The 17,035-nt window shown below is 42.9% G+C and overlaps 1 protein-coding gene and 1 pseudogene across 1 annotated transcript in view; both read left to right on the top strand.

Moving 5' to 3' along the window:
- Nucleotides 1-619: 619 nt before the first annotated feature.
- SYT12 (synaptotagmin 12) overlaps nt 620-17,035 on the top strand; it is a 39,813-nt gene continuing 23,397 nt past the window's right edge. The window contains exons 1-3 of the mRNA XM_066609501.1: nt 620-653; nt 1,844-2,028; nt 5,057-5,446. Of these exons, the coding sequence (XP_066465598.1) occupies nt 620-653; nt 1,844-2,028; nt 5,057-5,446 (609 nt within the window). The remainder of the gene's footprint in view (nt 654-1,843; nt 2,029-5,056; nt 5,447-17,035) is intronic.
- On the top strand, nt 8,814-8,930 carry LOC136638104 (5S ribosomal RNA; annotated as a pseudogene).

The raw sequence follows: 17,035 nt of genomic DNA, 5'->3' as shown, positions 1-17,035 counted from the left end.
AACTAAGCCGGTGCGCGGAGGCTGACTTAACCCTCCGCCCTGACAGAGACTCCAAGGCTTGTGTCAGCTGAGCTCGTCTGATGCAAGACTCTGGGGTGGGTGGGAAGGAGGAGGTGGGAAGGCAGGCGGGTGGGGAGTGGGAAGTGGGGCTGGAACCCGGCAGTTATGCCAGATCCCAACCCATTCCCTGAGCAGCTCGGAGCGGCTTCAAGCTGCTCTGCTCTCCTCGGATGTGGTGCAAGTCCAAAGAGACCCTTTGGGGCCAGGGAAGCTTACCCAGAGGTAAGGGGAAAAGTTTCCCCTTACTCTGGCTGAGCCCCTTTGGGCACCTATCCTGCTCGGATGTAGTACAAATTTCCTGGCTTGCCTGTTCCAGCACAAGAGAAGATTGTGCCCTTAGTGACTGTAGGCACAAAAGGAGGGGCTTAGTGTTTGTACTTCATTGATTGGTCCCAGGATAAAAGAGCATGGTCCTACAACAGAATCTGCTTTTATTTGCCATACAGTCTTTATGCAGAATGGCATTGTCTCAATATCGCCATATAGATTTGACCATCGCCATTTCTTCCCTCTTTCTGTTTGTTTCTCTAGGCAGTTGCTCTACGTCTGAATAGTCACCATGGACATTAATATTGCTGAGCACCGACTCAGTGGTGAGTATCCTGAACAATGAAGAAATGTTATGGCATTATGCAGAGAAAGTAATTCAGGTGAAATTCTCTTTGCTAGAAAGAGTGTCGCATGATGTGCCTTCTGCCTTGGCAGCCATTTTCCAGGGCCAAGATCTAACTGAAGTTGTTAAAGAACCAGGAAGGTATGCAGACAATCGGGTGTGCCTTTTAAAAAAATTTGAAATTGCCCTCAGCATATATTTAAGGAGCAAGAAACGCTTCTTTGGAGCTTTCCAGGAGTGAAACTTGACTTCTCAGCAGCGGGGTAACACCTGTGCAGTAGATACCGCAATGGCTTGTTAGGCAAAAAGGGCTGTGGATGAACTTGAGAGTCTGACATCAAGCACAGTGATGGGAGGTCACAGAAAAAGAGATGACTGGAGAAGATATATGAGGCTGTCTTGTGTTGGTTCAAACCATTGGTCCATCTGTCTCTCACAAAGAACCATATTCTCTCAGCTGGTTTCTAGTGGTTTATCACATGAATCTCTGTTGGAAAGCGTATGATTATTGCTCAGCAAGTCTTTTGAGAAGTACACTGGGAAGCGGTTTTTAGAATTCCTGTGTCTCTTATACAAAAAAGAGATTTGATTATGTGGGGAAAGTTGAGCATTGAGCTAGCTGAATCATTACTGTCCTCTTGTTGATCCTTGTAAACAGTACACTCTGTGTGTTTACTTCCTTGTGAGATGTTCACATTTATCATAATTAAGCTGGAGCAATTTTCTGTGCCTGTATGAAATTCATAGCATAAAGTTGAAATCTTGGCCATTTGTCTGTGTTTGAAAAGATGATTGCTGGTGAAGAGACTAGTTGCATTATTATGGAAAGAATATTTGGAAAATAAACAGTCATATTGTGAATGGTTATTTCTCAGAAACATGAAGAAATGAAAGGCATAATTATTAACAAGGTGGAAGAACAGAGAGATGTGGACAATTTTGCTGTATTCTTGGATGGGACAATACTGCACAGTAGTGGGGATAAAAAACCTGTACTAGGAATCTCAAGTTCTTCCCTCAGTTCATCATCGCTGAGACCATTAGACATACCTTTGGGAGGTACCACTTGTTTCATGGTCAAAGAATGTTCCTATAAGGAACAATAACATATGGATAAAGGTGTAAGGTAGGCAGAGAACTCATCTCGTAAGAATTTTTGTTTTCTTTCAGTCATAAGGAATCCACCTGGATGGGAGATTGGAATCTATATTACTGGGGCGCTTGCTCTTCTGGGAATTGCTGGAGTAAACATATGGAAGCTGTGGAAATCTGGCAGTTATCCTGCACCATCCCCATTTCCAAATTACGACTACAGATACCTAGAGCAAAAGTATGGGACTCAAATCAGGCAACAGGTAAAGAGCAGTCAACGGTGATGTTGAGGAATCCATTGTGTTCATATCCATCCATTATCTCTGCATGCCATCACAATATCTAAATTTGATCAAGAGCTCCCTCTTGAGGTCAGCATCTGCATTTCCAGGCTAAGAGAAAAAGCCCCATCCTTTGTACTCATCCACCTAGCTCCAAAGTTATCAAGCAGGACTTCCCCAGGAGGTGTAAGAGTTTCATTTGAACTTAGAGGCTCACATAAGCAACTTGGAGAAAAAAATTGTGACATAGACATGCCATCTCTCTGCCTGTTTATGAAATTAAGTGCATTTCCGTTGGGTGTGTCTTAATCTTACATACACTCACTAGTTTCTGGATGATCAGTAATGATGGAGGATGTATAGGGTGTTGGAAATAACCACAATGGGAGTTCTTGCTCAGACTGGATTTCAGGATCAAATATTGGCATTAAGCATATACGCGTTGAATGCATGTGGAATGGTAACACCAGGGGGGAAAAAAGATTAGAATTTGATTTGTTAGATGCTGACTATGGTCATTCAGATTTGAACCATTTATCCAGTCATTAATGATTGTGAAACTAATGCTGGGACTAGAGTTTGTAGACATTTTCACAATCTAATAACAACAAATAGGACCTGGAAAGCTCTCTAAATGAAAGAGTTTATTGGAACTAGTGGCAATCCTCCCATTGACTTCAGTCAGTGTGGGCCATTTGCACCATACTACTGGGTTGTGCAAATCCACTGGGATATTGGAAAGTGTTGTAGATTCTACCTGTGCTTGACAGAACTTTTGGCCTTTCCCTCACAAACTGACTTGTTGCATCATAAAAAGGAAGAACACGTTTTGAACTGAATAGCCCCACCAACACAAACAGAACACTGTAAAAAGGAAAAAGGAAAAGGAAGGGGTGGGTAGGCAAGATGTAGATGCCATTCCAACACCTCCAGTAATGCTATTAAAACTAGCAAACACAGCAAAACTTGAGGCTGCATAAATTGGATTATTGATCCTCAGTCAGAGCTAATATATTCCAGAAGACGACGAGGACTTAATGGCTTGAAGGCATAATTCCAGTCACCTTGTTAGAACCTGTCTAGAATCATCCACGTATATGACAGTAGCTTTTATTATTGTGCCTGATACAAAGCCTGAGATGTGATGAAGCAGGGGTCTTTATTAATTAACAGCCCAATCTTATCTTCCCCCGCTGCTGGTGAAGCTGCACCAAAAACAGGCATGCTGGAGTCAGCAGAAGGGGGCATATTGGGAAACTTCAGAGGCAAAGAGGTATTTAAATTCTCTTACACTTCTGTAAGCCTCCTACTCTGCAGTGGGTCTCCTGGGGCCTGTGCTAGCAACTTCATTAGCACAAGTCTGAGGAGAGAAATGGGGTGGCTGCAGAAAATGGGAACGGGATCCAGCACATGGCATTGCCACCAGATCCACCCCATCATGCAGTCTTCTCACTCTGTTATGCCCCTTCCCCACAATGTTCCACACTCCCCCACCCCTTGCCCTTTCTGATGATTTACTTGCTCCAGCAGGTGGTAGGAGAACTGATGACGCACATGGGAAGGCTCCAGCCTTCCTTTCAGTGTCCCAGCAGCATGCTACTTAGTGTTCTGCTGTTGGCCAGCCCTGATAGAATTGGGCCCTGTGAAGCTTGATTTGAACACTAGGAACTGACATTTAATGGTACTACATCTTCACAGTTAACAAAAACTTGCTCACAGGTTATTTTCAGAGCACATCAGTATTTTGAAGATCCTTTTCTCCTTGTTCCTCCAAGTCTAGGCCAGATTTTTTTTCCTTCCCATAATCCTGTAAAATAAACATCAGGATACTGTTAGAATGAAATGCTGCCCGTGGATAGAATGGTCATGAAGTGATTCTCATGTAGAACAACATGGAGGGAAGGACTCAAATGAGTGACAAAATTTAAAAATGGGAAAGGTATGAGGACCCCTTTAAAATATTAAGCAAAAATGTACTCAAACATTAAAAAATAGAAACAATATGAAAAGATGTAATTCTTGAAGAGGAGCTATGTTACTCTATTGCAGAGAAACAATCCAGTCTTGCAGCACCTTAAAGACTAACAAGAGCTTCCTGGTAATGAAAGGAAATGCCACAGGATTTTTGTTTGTTGGCCTTTAAGGTAGTGGTTCTCAAACTTTTAGGAAATGTTACTGCCTAAGTAAGTCTTTGTGGGGGAGGGGGGAGGGCAGCTAAGAGGGGTGATGGGGTACTTTTCCTTACTGGGGACAGAAGCAAGGAGCAGGAGGTGCAGAGAGCTCCGCGTAGCCCTCTGCAGGGCTCCCTAAGTGTTAGAATGTTGATAAACAGCATGTGCAAACCACCTCCTGCAATCCAGAAGTGGTTTGTGTGCGCTGTTTCTCAGCATTCTGACATTTGGAGAGCCCTGCAGAGGGCTGCACAGCGCTTTCTGCACCTCTGCTCTCTGTTTCTTGTAACTAAAAGCACCCCCTTCACCCTCCATAGCGACGCGATCCTGATTCTAGGGATCACATTGCTACCCTCACCCCTTCCCCCACCCCTTAAAGGGCAGGGGAAATATTACACAAACTGGTGGGTCATGACCCACCAGTTTGAGGACTACTGCTTTAAGGTGTTGCAAGACTCTGATGAATTTGAGATGCAGTGTTCTTATGATCTCAGTATTTACTTTGATATTGAACTTCCTTCCCTTTTCCCACTAGGAAAATAGTTCTCCAGATTGTAAATATTTTTCTTAGCTAGTGGAGTTACTTAACATCAACAGCAAAGGCTGAAAAAAGAATATTTTTCACAGCTTGAAAACATGTTTGTTTGTTTTCTCATATCAGCTTTCCTGTGAAAATTTTATTTGTACCTGATTATAATTACACATTTGGGGTCTGCAAAAGGTTGATGTTTTGCACACAACAGTAAATTTTTCAAAGTTAAAGTTATTAATGAACTCTGACTTACTGAAGTTATTAATGAACTCTGACTGACTGTGGTCTTCTTTCATTCTGTCTGTAGAGATGTACAAGCAACTTTCGGCAGGCAGGAGAAGGGATGTCTCCTGTTCGCAAACCAAGTCTGAAGATGGATGACACCTTTGACAATATTAATGAGTTAGGCACTCTAGAGCTGATGAGCAAAGATCCTGAGTTGGCTTCCTGTGGGCCACTGAAAAAGTCTGTCTCCACTGACTCTCTGAGTTCCATCTCCTCCATTGGAAATAATTTTGGCCAAGAGTTCACAGTGGGACAAGTTGAAGTCAACATGGAATACAATGTGAACTCCAACACCTTTCATGTCACACTGCTGCAGGGGAAAGATCTCATGGGGAAGGAAAATGTCAACTTTGAGTCCTGCTTTGTGCGCATCAGTTTGCTTCCGGATGAACAAATTGTTGGCATTTCTAGGGTGAGTGTCCCCAACATCTCTTGTATTCAAGGTGGCCATCAGATGGTGACTGTGTTCTCCAAGTCTTCCAGCCACATGAGAAGTGCTTGTTTTTAGAATTGTTATGGTGTATTGTTGTAAGTTTAGTTGTAGATGTTGTTCCTAGTAGGAGGATGTATGCAGGTAGGTTCAATCTCTGCTTTGGTTATAGTTGATTTCATAGTTGGACAGATCTGATGCTGACATGGGTCTGAGATTCCTTAAGGCAGAAATTGTTTGCATGCTGTGTGTGCCAGTCTGCATTTTCTAGGAACTCTGCAATATCTAGGTCACTGAAAAGTTACATAGCTTTGGATATTCTTGAAAAAGAATATCCGGTTAATGTATTTTCAACCCAATGACCTAAATACCCCCTGCAGATGCAGCTGCGTCACCGAAACATGCTATGCATCCTGTGGAGGGAGGGGGAGGCAGTTCCTGTGGACTCCTCTGGATGGGGGAACATCTGTTCCTTTGCTCAGGGGTAAGCCCTCGCTGCCCTGCTGGGTCTACTATGCCAGTGATTTTGCTGGCGCAAGTCTGCATGATCCCGGAACGGTAGATTGAGACCAGGAAGGGGGATAGGATATCAGTGGTGCTGGTGCCACCGATACCGCCCTCTTCCTGGCTTCAATCCACCCTGGTCTCTGCCCAAGGCCTCTCCATTCCACCCCTGCACTGACTTACCAGCTCCAGGGGTAAGGCCTTGCTAAATGGCGTGTTGTTTTTGCAACAGCCATAAAGCATGCTGCGCCACTAGAATGCAGCTTTCAATAGTGCAGCAACCCAATAGGATCGGACCATTTGTGAATTTTAAAATAGTATACTTTATTTGTTGATTTATTTTTAAATTTGTATGCTTCTGATCCCAATGGCTAATAATCCTATTGAAATACAAAATATAACACCACACACAATGAAACCATGTTAAATAAAGATTAGGAACAGCTCAATCAAAGCACTGCAGAGATAGCATAAAACCTAGATAAGTCTCAGTCCTACCTTGGATTATACCCCAGAGGTTTGGTAAAACAATAGCTTTTTCTTGTAAATCTGAAAGCTGGGAGATACAGGCCAGTATGGAGGGTGTTCCTGAACCTGGAGGAGGGTGTTCCAGAACCTGGAGGCTACTATGAGAAGGCCCTGTACTCCATGCATTCCAAACCAGTAGCAGCAGATGGTGATGTGTGAAGCACAGCCTTCCCTGAGGCTTTAATTTGTGGAATAATGTAGAAGGAGAATTTCCGGAAGATACCTGAGACCCAGACTGCAAAGGGCTTTGAAAGTAACACCAGGCAGCTTGAATTGTGCCTGAAAACAGATGGAGAGCCAATGCATTTCAAATAGGTTTAGAGTAATGCGCTCCAGTTGAGAGGCTCCCATCAGCAGTCTGGCTACAGCATTTTGCAGCTATTTCCATTTCAGAATATTTTGCAAGGCCAGCCTCATGCAGAATGCATTGTAATAATTCAAATGGAATGTGACTCTGGCCAGGGTGATAGGCACCAGAACTGAATGAATGAACAAATGAATGCTTAAAGTCAGTACAATCAACTGATCTACCTTTTTAGGTCCTCCAGTATCAAAATAAATCAAAATAAATGTTGATCTTCCAGATTAGCTGACCCTGGATTGTGTTCTCTGACTGTAGCTGATTTGGCTGCTGTGATGACTTAATGTTAATGGTATACAGGTCCAGCCTATTTATACACGGATTTTTTATACACAGATTTGACTCAACATGAATGGCTCCTGCAAATGAGAGAGAATGTGCTGATCCCTGGAGAAGGGGAAAAATGCACCCTTTTAAAATCAGTTTAAAAAACTGAACAGTCCTTTAACAATAGCCTCCTTAATGAGAGAGAGAGAGAGAGAGAGAGAGAGAGAGAGAGGGCAGCTGGCTGACAATCCATCAGTCCTTCTCTCTCCAGCGGACCCCTCCCTTCCCCCTGTGCACATGAAAGAAAGGTGATTGCTTTGCATTGGTGAAGGGAGGGGCTGAGTGAAGCTTTCTAAGCTCTTGGAGGAGGATTGGTTGATGGATTGTCTTCTTAAGGACTCTTCTTAGAGTCAAAAGGTCAGCAAGCCTGTTTTTAAATCACCAAGCAAAGAAACTTTGTTTTTTAAATTGATTTGCTATAGTTCATTTTTTTGCCATCCGCATGAGTGCTTGGAATGGAGTCCACTCAAATAATTAGTCTCAACCTGTATAGACATGTGTGTCATGCTGTTGGCTGGGTTTCTCTGTGCATTAGAGGGAAGACTTTATGCTACACTCCAAGATCCATGGGGAACTACACTAAACAAAGTAGTAAGAGATATGTAATGACATGGCTGTTGAATGACACTTAATGGAAGTCTGTTCTAATAGACTCATAACACAGGCCTACAAAATTGAAGGTCAGAAAAGTTTTTCCTAAACTTTCTGGTGGCTTGATATGAATTTGGGGTGCTGATTCAAAAAATGGCATCCATTTTGCCCTATCACGTCTAATTTTGGAGATATAGTATAGCCTCATTAGTGAATGGTTCAAGCAACTTCCTCATGAGGAAGCTATGGTGTAGGCTTCCTCATGAGGAAGCTGCTTGAACCAGTCACTAAAGAGGCTTTACTATATCTCCAAAACTAGATGTGATAGGGCAAAACAGATGCCATTTTTTGAATCGGCACCCCAAATATACCCAGGAATTGGTGTAATGTTTAAGGAAGCAAAATGTGTGTTGGCCTGTGTAATCTTTTTGGGGGGAGGGAAGGATCAGACTTCTTTAGCTGGTTATGAATTAGGATATGTAGAACTTACATTGTAACTTTGGTGACTCCTTTTTGGCAACAAAAAGCCTTGTGGCATCTTAAAGACTAACATGTTTATTATAGTGAAAATGTTTGGTTACTGAGAGATCATGAGTATCTTCTTTATACACCATAGTAGTGATAAATTTACTGGGTAGGCAAAGGTTGTCGGAGGCACTGTGATCACAGAATCATCAGACTGTAAGGATGGCAGTGACATAAGGCTCAACCAGTCAGTTTTTCCTTTGCCCTAGGCAGAATCCATCACACTGTGCTGTCAGATATTTATTTACCCTTTGCCTGCAATTACTGTAAGTTTGTATACCTTGTAAAAGCATTAGAACCTGTGGAGAAGCTGAATTATTGTGTATCGCAAGCAGATATCTGGAAGGACCAACTGTGCATTCTGTCAGTGTATCTGTAATCCTACTTGATTGGCAAAAGATGATTTTCTTTCTTCTTTTGTCATTTCTCAAGTGGTGACCCAGGGGAGAAATTGTGGAGAGATACTGTGCTTAGGAGAATGGCTGGAAACCAGCTTGTTAGTGGTATGGATCTGGAAGCAACTGTTACCCTGCACATGCCTGATCTCGTCTGATCTCAGAAGCTAAGCAGGGTCAGGCCTGGTTAGTACTTGGATGGGAGACCGCCTGGGAATACCAGGTGCTGTAGGCTTATACCATAGTCTTTCGAGATTGAAGGTTGCCAACCAACCATTGGAAGAGAGCATGTTGGGGACCCTGAGCTTAGGTGGAATGGCATTTGTGATTTCATTCATTTCTATTTAGATGCAGCTATTTCAGTACCTAGAAGTGTTGATGTAATTGGCCAGCTATAATATCTGTTTTTTAGCAAAAGAAGTAACATAAGAATAGTATGTTTCTACTATTAGGGGCAGGAGGTCTGGTCTAGAGGGTAGAGCCTCTGTCTGCCTGAAGATAACATCCACAAGGTCGCCAGTTCGAGGCCACCAGCACCGTGCGACCTTGGAGCAGCTGACAAGCTGAAGCCGAGCAATTCCATCTGCTCTGAGCGTGGGAGGATGGAGGCCAGAATGTGAAGCCAGATCGGAATGAAACACCTTGAATATAGTCATTCTTGAAAGAAAGAACCTTCTTTGAAATTGTAAAAATCCCTATTTAATAGGGATTTAATAAAGCCTGCCTATGTAAACCGCCTTGAATAAAGTCTTGAATAAAGACCAAGAAAGGCGGTATATAAATACCTGTTGTTATTATTATTATTATTATTATTAGTAGTAGTAGTAGTAGTAGTAGTAGTAGTAGTATATTGAAGTGAACTTAATTTAGAGTTAAGACTGAGCAAATATGGTATTTTCTTCCCATTGCATGCCATTTGTCTGGATAAGGCCCATCAGAGAGTAACATAGGTGTTATTCTGAAATACAAGATTGCTGTGAGCTTTGAATTGTAACTGGTACAAATGTTCCAGATCTTCATAGGCAATCATCCTGGAGATTGGACTGGGATATCATTGCCTCTCAAGAACACGTTAAAGTTACACAATCTCACTCAAAGCAGAAAGTGCAGTGACCTCTCTAGCACTACATGCTCATATTGATGCATCTGAAATAAGGGGATATTTATTATACACAATGCTTGCAGCCTGGTTCAGCAGTGGAAATACCCCCAAAGAAACAACTTCTGCGCATGGATTATCTCAATCATGAGGCTCATCTGCATTGCAGGGAGCTTTTGAAAACTCCAATTTATTTCACACAAGTACCTCAATCCCATTTGGGCTCTGCACTGACATCTCATGGATGCCAGTGTAACATTTGTCATATCCTAAGCTTGTCCTAGCAACATTACACCCAGCATCACACTAATGCTAGCACAACAAGGACCAAATTGCCAAGCCTGGTCTGCCAAAGCAACAGTGGCGCACAGCCCTTCCCAGTAACACTCCCAGTATTTATGGAAACACGGAAACAGCCTCTTATAATAATTCATGCAGCAGCATCCTGACAGCAGCTCATCACCACTGTGACATTGGCGCATCATTTGTATGTTATCACTGTGAGGTCAGCATCTCATCTGTGTATCATCACTGTGGAATTGGCATGTCATCCACATGTCATCAGCGTGATGTCCAAGTATCCAAATACTGCATCCATTCAGCCTCTATCATGGCAGCCAGAGAAGTGCTGCCAGGGTGAACTGAACAGGGGTTGTGGTCAGATGTAGGACCAATGAGTGGCCAATGCTGGGGGATGTAGACACCCTGCCAGCTGCAAGGAATGAATAACACAGCTCCAGGCACCACCTCCATGGGAAGATGCTCCAAGGATGCCCCACAGAAACAGTCACAGTCACAACTCTGCACAAGGATGCCATAGCACTCCCATCTCCTACAGGAGTTACAGTGGCAGCAGCTGCAGAGGGGCAAAAGCAAAGAACTGCTAGGAGTCCCTTCACCCAGAGTTTAAGTTCCTTTATCCCATCCATATACGTTGTGAACATCTTTCTGCAGTAGTTGAAAAACAGTATAACAATAAATATTTCTATGAATAATTGTGAAATAAACAATACTTCACTCCATGGTGAATCTACTTCTGTTGGTAACCCTGATTTTTTTGTAATGTAATGTACAAAATAGGCCTTAGAACAACTTCTATGGGGAGAGGCTGAATTTATACTAATTGCATTTTATAGCTTGCATTTACATTCTACAAAAAATTACAATATGCATTTGTATTAGTTGGAGAGGAACACAAGTACAGTCTATTAAGTACTGTTCCGGCTCTACTTCTGTATCTTCAAAACACACATACATTCTCTCTCTCTCTCTCTCCAAAACCAGTGCTATCACGCTTATGTGAAAATGTCAGAGTGAATGGACTGTGACTGTGTAAAAGTGCAGCACAGGTCTTCTTAAGTTAGAATGTACTTAAATTGGATGTCCTTAAGTAGAGGGCTGCATTTATATCTTGAATCTGCAAGGTGATGGCATGGCTTAACAGGGCCTCTGAGAGCAATTTTATCAGGGGGTACAAAGATTCTTTTGGGCCCCTTGAAAAGGGGGAGGGGTGAAACAGAGTGGGGGGAGGGTGGAGACAGCTGGAAAGGAGCCCAGGTCTACCCACTCATGTGGCATCAGCAGCTAGATAATAGTAATATGGAATACACACAGGTTGTGTGTATCAAAACCTGCTTCTGCAGCAGCTGTAGTCTTGCAGCTGTGTCCCTGAGCTCCTATACACTCCTTCATGGTAAGGAGATCAGCAAGCCAAAGAGCTAATGTAGCAGTCCAGTTTCCTCCCAGATTTGACACTGTGTTAAGGAGCGTCATGTATGCATTCCTCTGTCCAGCATATATGGCTTGCCAGTAGCTGCACTCGTGGTAGTGTCCTCAGCATCCCATGCAGGCAACAAGTCTGATAGGAAAATGTAAGATCCCACGAAATTTCTGGGCCCCCTCCTTTGGCTCCTGGGCCCCCCTTTTGACCCTGGACCTGGGTATAAATTACCCCCTCTCCTAGGCCCTGTGGCTCAGTGTCGTTGCGAGGGGAGGTGGAGAGAGAGAGTATAAGAAATCCGTGTTTTGAAATAAAAATACAAAGTAATAAGTGTTCTGTGTATGGAATTAATATCTAATTACTGCACTAAAACAGCTTGATGAAAACCATGAGCAAGAAGTTATTGAATTAGCAAAGTTTAGTGCATGGTTTTCTAAAATAGTGAAAATACTGTCGGATATTTATTGCTTATGGTTAGAGATTTCTAAAGGGGAAATTATTTTTTCCATTGTTGTATGAAGGCTTTTCTGATTTGCAAATCAACATATTTAAATGGTTATGTCAAGTAATTGGTATACAGTTTGGTGTAGGAAGTAGCTGAAGTGCACTTTTAAATTAGTTTATTTAAAGAGGTTTCTATCTTTGAGATTTAAGTTGCTTCAATTTAGATCAATTTGTCCTATATAACATCAAAGGGCGCTGGGGCTTTGGTTATTTTTGTTTTGCTTTTAAGATGGAATAGGGAATCTAGAGTTCAATAATTTACCAGACTCCATTTGGTTTTCAGTTAATTAGGTCAATCTAATTCTAATCTGCAAGATGCACATGCCTGTAATGCATTAAAAAACGAAATTTTCTTCCATTCTCCATGGCCAGTGTCTTTTTCATCTTACTGAACTGCTTTAATTGTTCCCATTAAAATTAGCAAATTGACAGCTGGTATCCCAGGCAAATATAAGAGAGAAAACTGAAGCCTTTTAATTAGGCTTGACGAAAAACTTTGATTTTCCAAAAAAGGGTTCTGTTGTGCTTAAGTTATACATCTCAATATATTGATCAGAGGAGAAAGAGACACAGGCCGCAATCCTAACCAATTTTCCAGCACTGACATAAGGGCAATGCAACTCCGAGGTAAGAGAGCAAACATTGCCCTACCTAGAGGAAGCCTCCGTGACTGCTCCCAACTGCAGGATGCAGCACATGCCCCACTGGCACAGCTATGCCAGTGCTGGAAAGTTGGTTAGGATTGCACCCATGCTAAGTGAATGTACGCAGTCAGTAGATGTAGATGTCTTTCTGTTGTTGCTCTCTGAATTCAGCTGCAGATTCATTTCAAAAAGGATTTTGTTTGGAGTGGAACATTCAGGTGCTTTTCTCTTCCCCCTCTTTCAATCCTCTCACGATTGACTGCTATAAGACCTGTTCCAGTGGCAAGTAAGTTGCACGCCATTGTGCGCAAATGGCTGGAGGCTCCATGTGCACCCTAGTGGCTCCTGGATGCCCTACCAGAGCAAATAAAGTGCTGTCCGGGGAGGTTCAGGAACAGTTAGGAGGAGGATCGGGATGGAGAGTGAGCCAAACTAGCCAATACACCCCCTGTGGATACCAAGGTCCAACTGTAATTTTGGCTTTACTTGCCAACCTCAGAACGTAACTGTTATCTGAGTTATGGGCTGACTGTACAGGTTGCTCACTGCAGCAGTAAGGGTTTTCTTTTAAGAGCTGACATTTTTGTTTATACAGGGCTATTGTGTTTACTTGTAGCTTGAACATCTCTAGCAAATCAGAAAAACCTGGCACTTCTCCAGGACCCATTGCCTACTGTTGGCTTTGTAGATCATTTGCAGCGTCGCGTTCTGGAGGCTCACTGAAGGAAAGACTAGTGTTGGTACTGCCAACTGCAATATGATCTACTTTGCCTGCTGTTTTTCTCCCATAGTTCCTTACTGCCTTTACAACTGTGCCATTCCCCCTCTTGAAATTGATAGTGGCCATTGCAAGTGGACTGGAGACTTACTGGCAGAGCAATTTGTGCACATGGCATTTGTGGAGACGGGCTTGGCAGAAGAGGGTATATTTGGGAGCCAGGATGTGGAAACCATAAAGACAGTTACTGGGCTTGAAAAATGTATGCTTCATTGTTTTAAAAAGGATTGTTTTCCTTGCTTCTAATTCTGCTAGGGCTACGGGAGGCAACTTGTTTCTTGGTACAGTTGAAGCATGTATTGCAAAATCATGTTTCATATTTTCCCCTTAATCACAGGCTTTGAGCCTGAATTTTGTGGTTTTTGTTTGGTCATGGTGGCACATTTGTTGATAAGCAAGAGTTTGAAAACCACCTTGTACATCATTTTTATGCTTTTTATTCGTGGATTTGATACCCATGGATTTGATTATCCAAATCCGAGGGGTGGTCCCAGTTGGACTGTCCAAACGCAGCCGGAGTGGTACTGCACAGCTCTGGTTGCATTTGGGGGGTCTTAGTGCCCTAATCCACTGATTCAATTATCCACAGATTTTGGTATCTGCAGGGGTTCCAGGAACGGAATCCCTGCAGATAACAAGACCCCACTGTAGCCATTTTCTTCTGATCTCACTGATGTTTCATATAAGCCACCTGCAAACATTCAGTTTTGGCCCATGCTTCTTGGCTCTTAACAGTTCCATGTTTTCAAACCATATTCTGTTGTCTGAACCCCACATAGACCAGTTCCACCACAGCAAGAGGGTTTTCACACTGTTACAAAAGATCTCAAAGGCTAGGAGGTGGCGGAGGGATGTAGAGACATCAAGTCCCTTATTCCTGATTTTTTCCAGTTCATCTTTGAGTAGGTGTTAGAGATGAGATAAGCACATACCAAAAATTAATTATCTTTTTAGGGTGGACATGTACAACTGCAAAACAATGCCAACCTACTGCATCACAGCAGAAAAGAAATCAGTACCCAAACAGCAGCGAAAGAAGAAGCACCTCCAAATAGTTGCAGAAAGCATGTTTCACAGGATACTATGACTAGCAACAATGGCATGAAAAGACATGGAAGTTTGTTTACACCTAGATACAAGGAACAATTTCTAAACTGTAAGAGCTGCCCTGCGCTGGAGCAGCCTGCCCTGTGCACTTGTAGACTCTCCCTCACTGGGAGTTTTCGAGGAGAGGCTGGATGGTCAACTACGATGGCTGACATAGACATCCCTCTGTCAGGAATGCTGTAGCAGTTGCCTGTGCTGAGCAGGAGAGCTGGACTAGATGGCTTCTGCTCTCCCTTCCAACTTTAACTTCCTAGGATTCCATATATTTGAAAGTCCAGTACACTTCAGCAAAAAGGCTTCTTCAGGACATTATCTGCAACCAAGAACCCCTGCAGTGGGGGTCATGTTGGCAAATTCCATTTTTTCCAGTCCCACTGATGACTTTGGCAGATCACATTTTTTGCAGGTTTTTATAGTGTTTCAAAAAACATACAAAACCTGTTTGACCAGAGATGTGGAACAAAAGAAATTAGTGTGCACTTCCAAGGTAACAACAGCTTTATCATACCAACTCTTCTAAAAACTCTGGTCTGTCTCCAACCATAAACAAAGTTGCCTGAGTCTCAAGGCCTTTTCAGTCATCCTCTATGAGTGGGTGCTCAGTCAGTGCGGATGCTTTGTTTATTTGAACATTGTCTAATTTTTGAGAAAGGATTGCCCTTGAACTGCATAAGGAATAAAGGAATTAATCTCTCTGTTCTGCACAGCTGTCTCCTCGTTTTCCCCATCAGTCTCATCCTAGTTTTTCACTTGGAAACGGCCACATAAATCTTTCACCATTTTGTATTCTGTAATCCCCCAACTACTCTGTCTTCTTTGCTCCGGCTCATTTCTTCTCTAGATTCACCTGATCCTTTTCAAGAGTTTTAAGTCCCTTACCACTGTAATATATTTATACAAATGTACAAGAGTACTTTATAGGGCCACCAAAATGACCACCCATATGCCATTCACAGGTGGTGAAATGAAGGCTATTTAGGCAGTTTGGGGCGGTGGGTGAGAGTGATTGGGTGTGAAATTTACTGGTGGTGATTGTTAAGTCAAATTTTCAATGGCCACTCTGTTCACCCAGCCCCACCAGTATGAGTAAAGAAAAGACACAGAAAGCGCGCAGACACCAGAGTGAAACTGAACAGGGACAAGATGTTTATTTTCAAAAGAGATATCAGGGAAGCTTTGTCTGTTATATAAACAAAGATCTCCCTAAGCATATACCTGTTAAATCTTTCCCTCCCTGAACCACAGCTGGTCAGGTTATTGGAAGAGAAGGGATAAATAGGGTATTCAAGCTGCTGGAAAGCTAAAGCTGGATCTCCAGGCTCAGGGTGACCAGACATCCTCTTTTTCCAGGACATGTCCTCCTTTTCAGCCTCGTGTCCTGGAAAAGAAGTTAAATGTCCTCCTTTTCCCTGTGAGCAAGCAGCGCAGAGCCTTCTTGTAATTTATTAATTATACGTAATAAATTATGTGTAATATAGTTTTAAATTTAATAAAGTAATATAGACTGCAATCCTAACTACACTTTCCTGAGAGTAAGCCCCACTGAACAAAATAGGACTTACTTCTGGTTAGGATTGTGGCCACAGTGTTTAAATTAACCACATGACATCAATAGACAAGTATTTCTCACTTTTATTTTGTCATGTCCTACATTTTTCTTGGATGTCCTACATTTTGGGGTGTCTTGTCCTCTTTTGCGGCTGTGACATCTGGTCACCTTTGTCCAGGCTGGAACAGTTTCAAGTGGATAGGTGAAACCACAGATGGATGGAAGTCTGGATCTTAGCTGGAGGCTCCTTTCTTCTGCTCTCAGAGAACCAACTATGAACTGTCAGCCCCCTGACCAACACAGAGCGGTCAGCCCAAGCTGCAATTTGCTCCTCTTTTTATACTCAGGCCCCATAGAACCTTCAGCAGAGCAGCCAATCAGATCACTCCCCTTCTGGCTCATCTGCATAGCTGTCAACTGGGAGGGGCAGAGTTTAACTCTGGATGTTCCATTCCCCCCCCCCCGCCTTATGTAGGTCTTCTGCTTTGTGTTTCTGAGGAGGACAAAGATAGTTTTTGCAGCACTGTGATCTTAACTATTTTTCTAACAGTAGTGATGACAAGGGAGCTTGTGCCAGTTGCTCATAGCCAGTACATCATCATGCTTGACCCAGAAACTCCTTCCAAGTAAAGCTATGTCATAATGAAGCATCATTCCAAAAGGGGATGGGGGGGAAATGGTAGCTCCTCTGCAATGTTTCAGTTTTTCTTGGTAAAAATGAGGGCACCTGGCTTCTTGGGAAAAGCGCCACTGCCACAGAGGAGGGTGGCAGTGGCAGAACATGTGAAATTGTCACCCCCACAATGCCACCAAGTTTCAAGCTGAAAATTCTCAGTGGATAATTTTTGGTTTCGTTTTACCATTCACACAACGGAAATGGGAAAACAGTTTCCCTCCTTATTAAGCAAATGGGCTTGGGTTTCCAGGAGATCCCAGTGA

This window comes from Tiliqua scincoides, chromosome 1 (assembly GCF_035046505.1).
Source record: "Tiliqua scincoides isolate rTilSci1 chromosome 1, rTilSci1.hap2, whole genome shotgun sequence".
NCBI lineage: Eukaryota > Metazoa > Chordata > Lepidosauria > Squamata > Scincidae > Tiliqua > Tiliqua scincoides.
The sequence above is the reverse complement of the archived record's forward strand: the minus strand, read 5'-3'. Positions and strand labels throughout refer to the sequence as shown.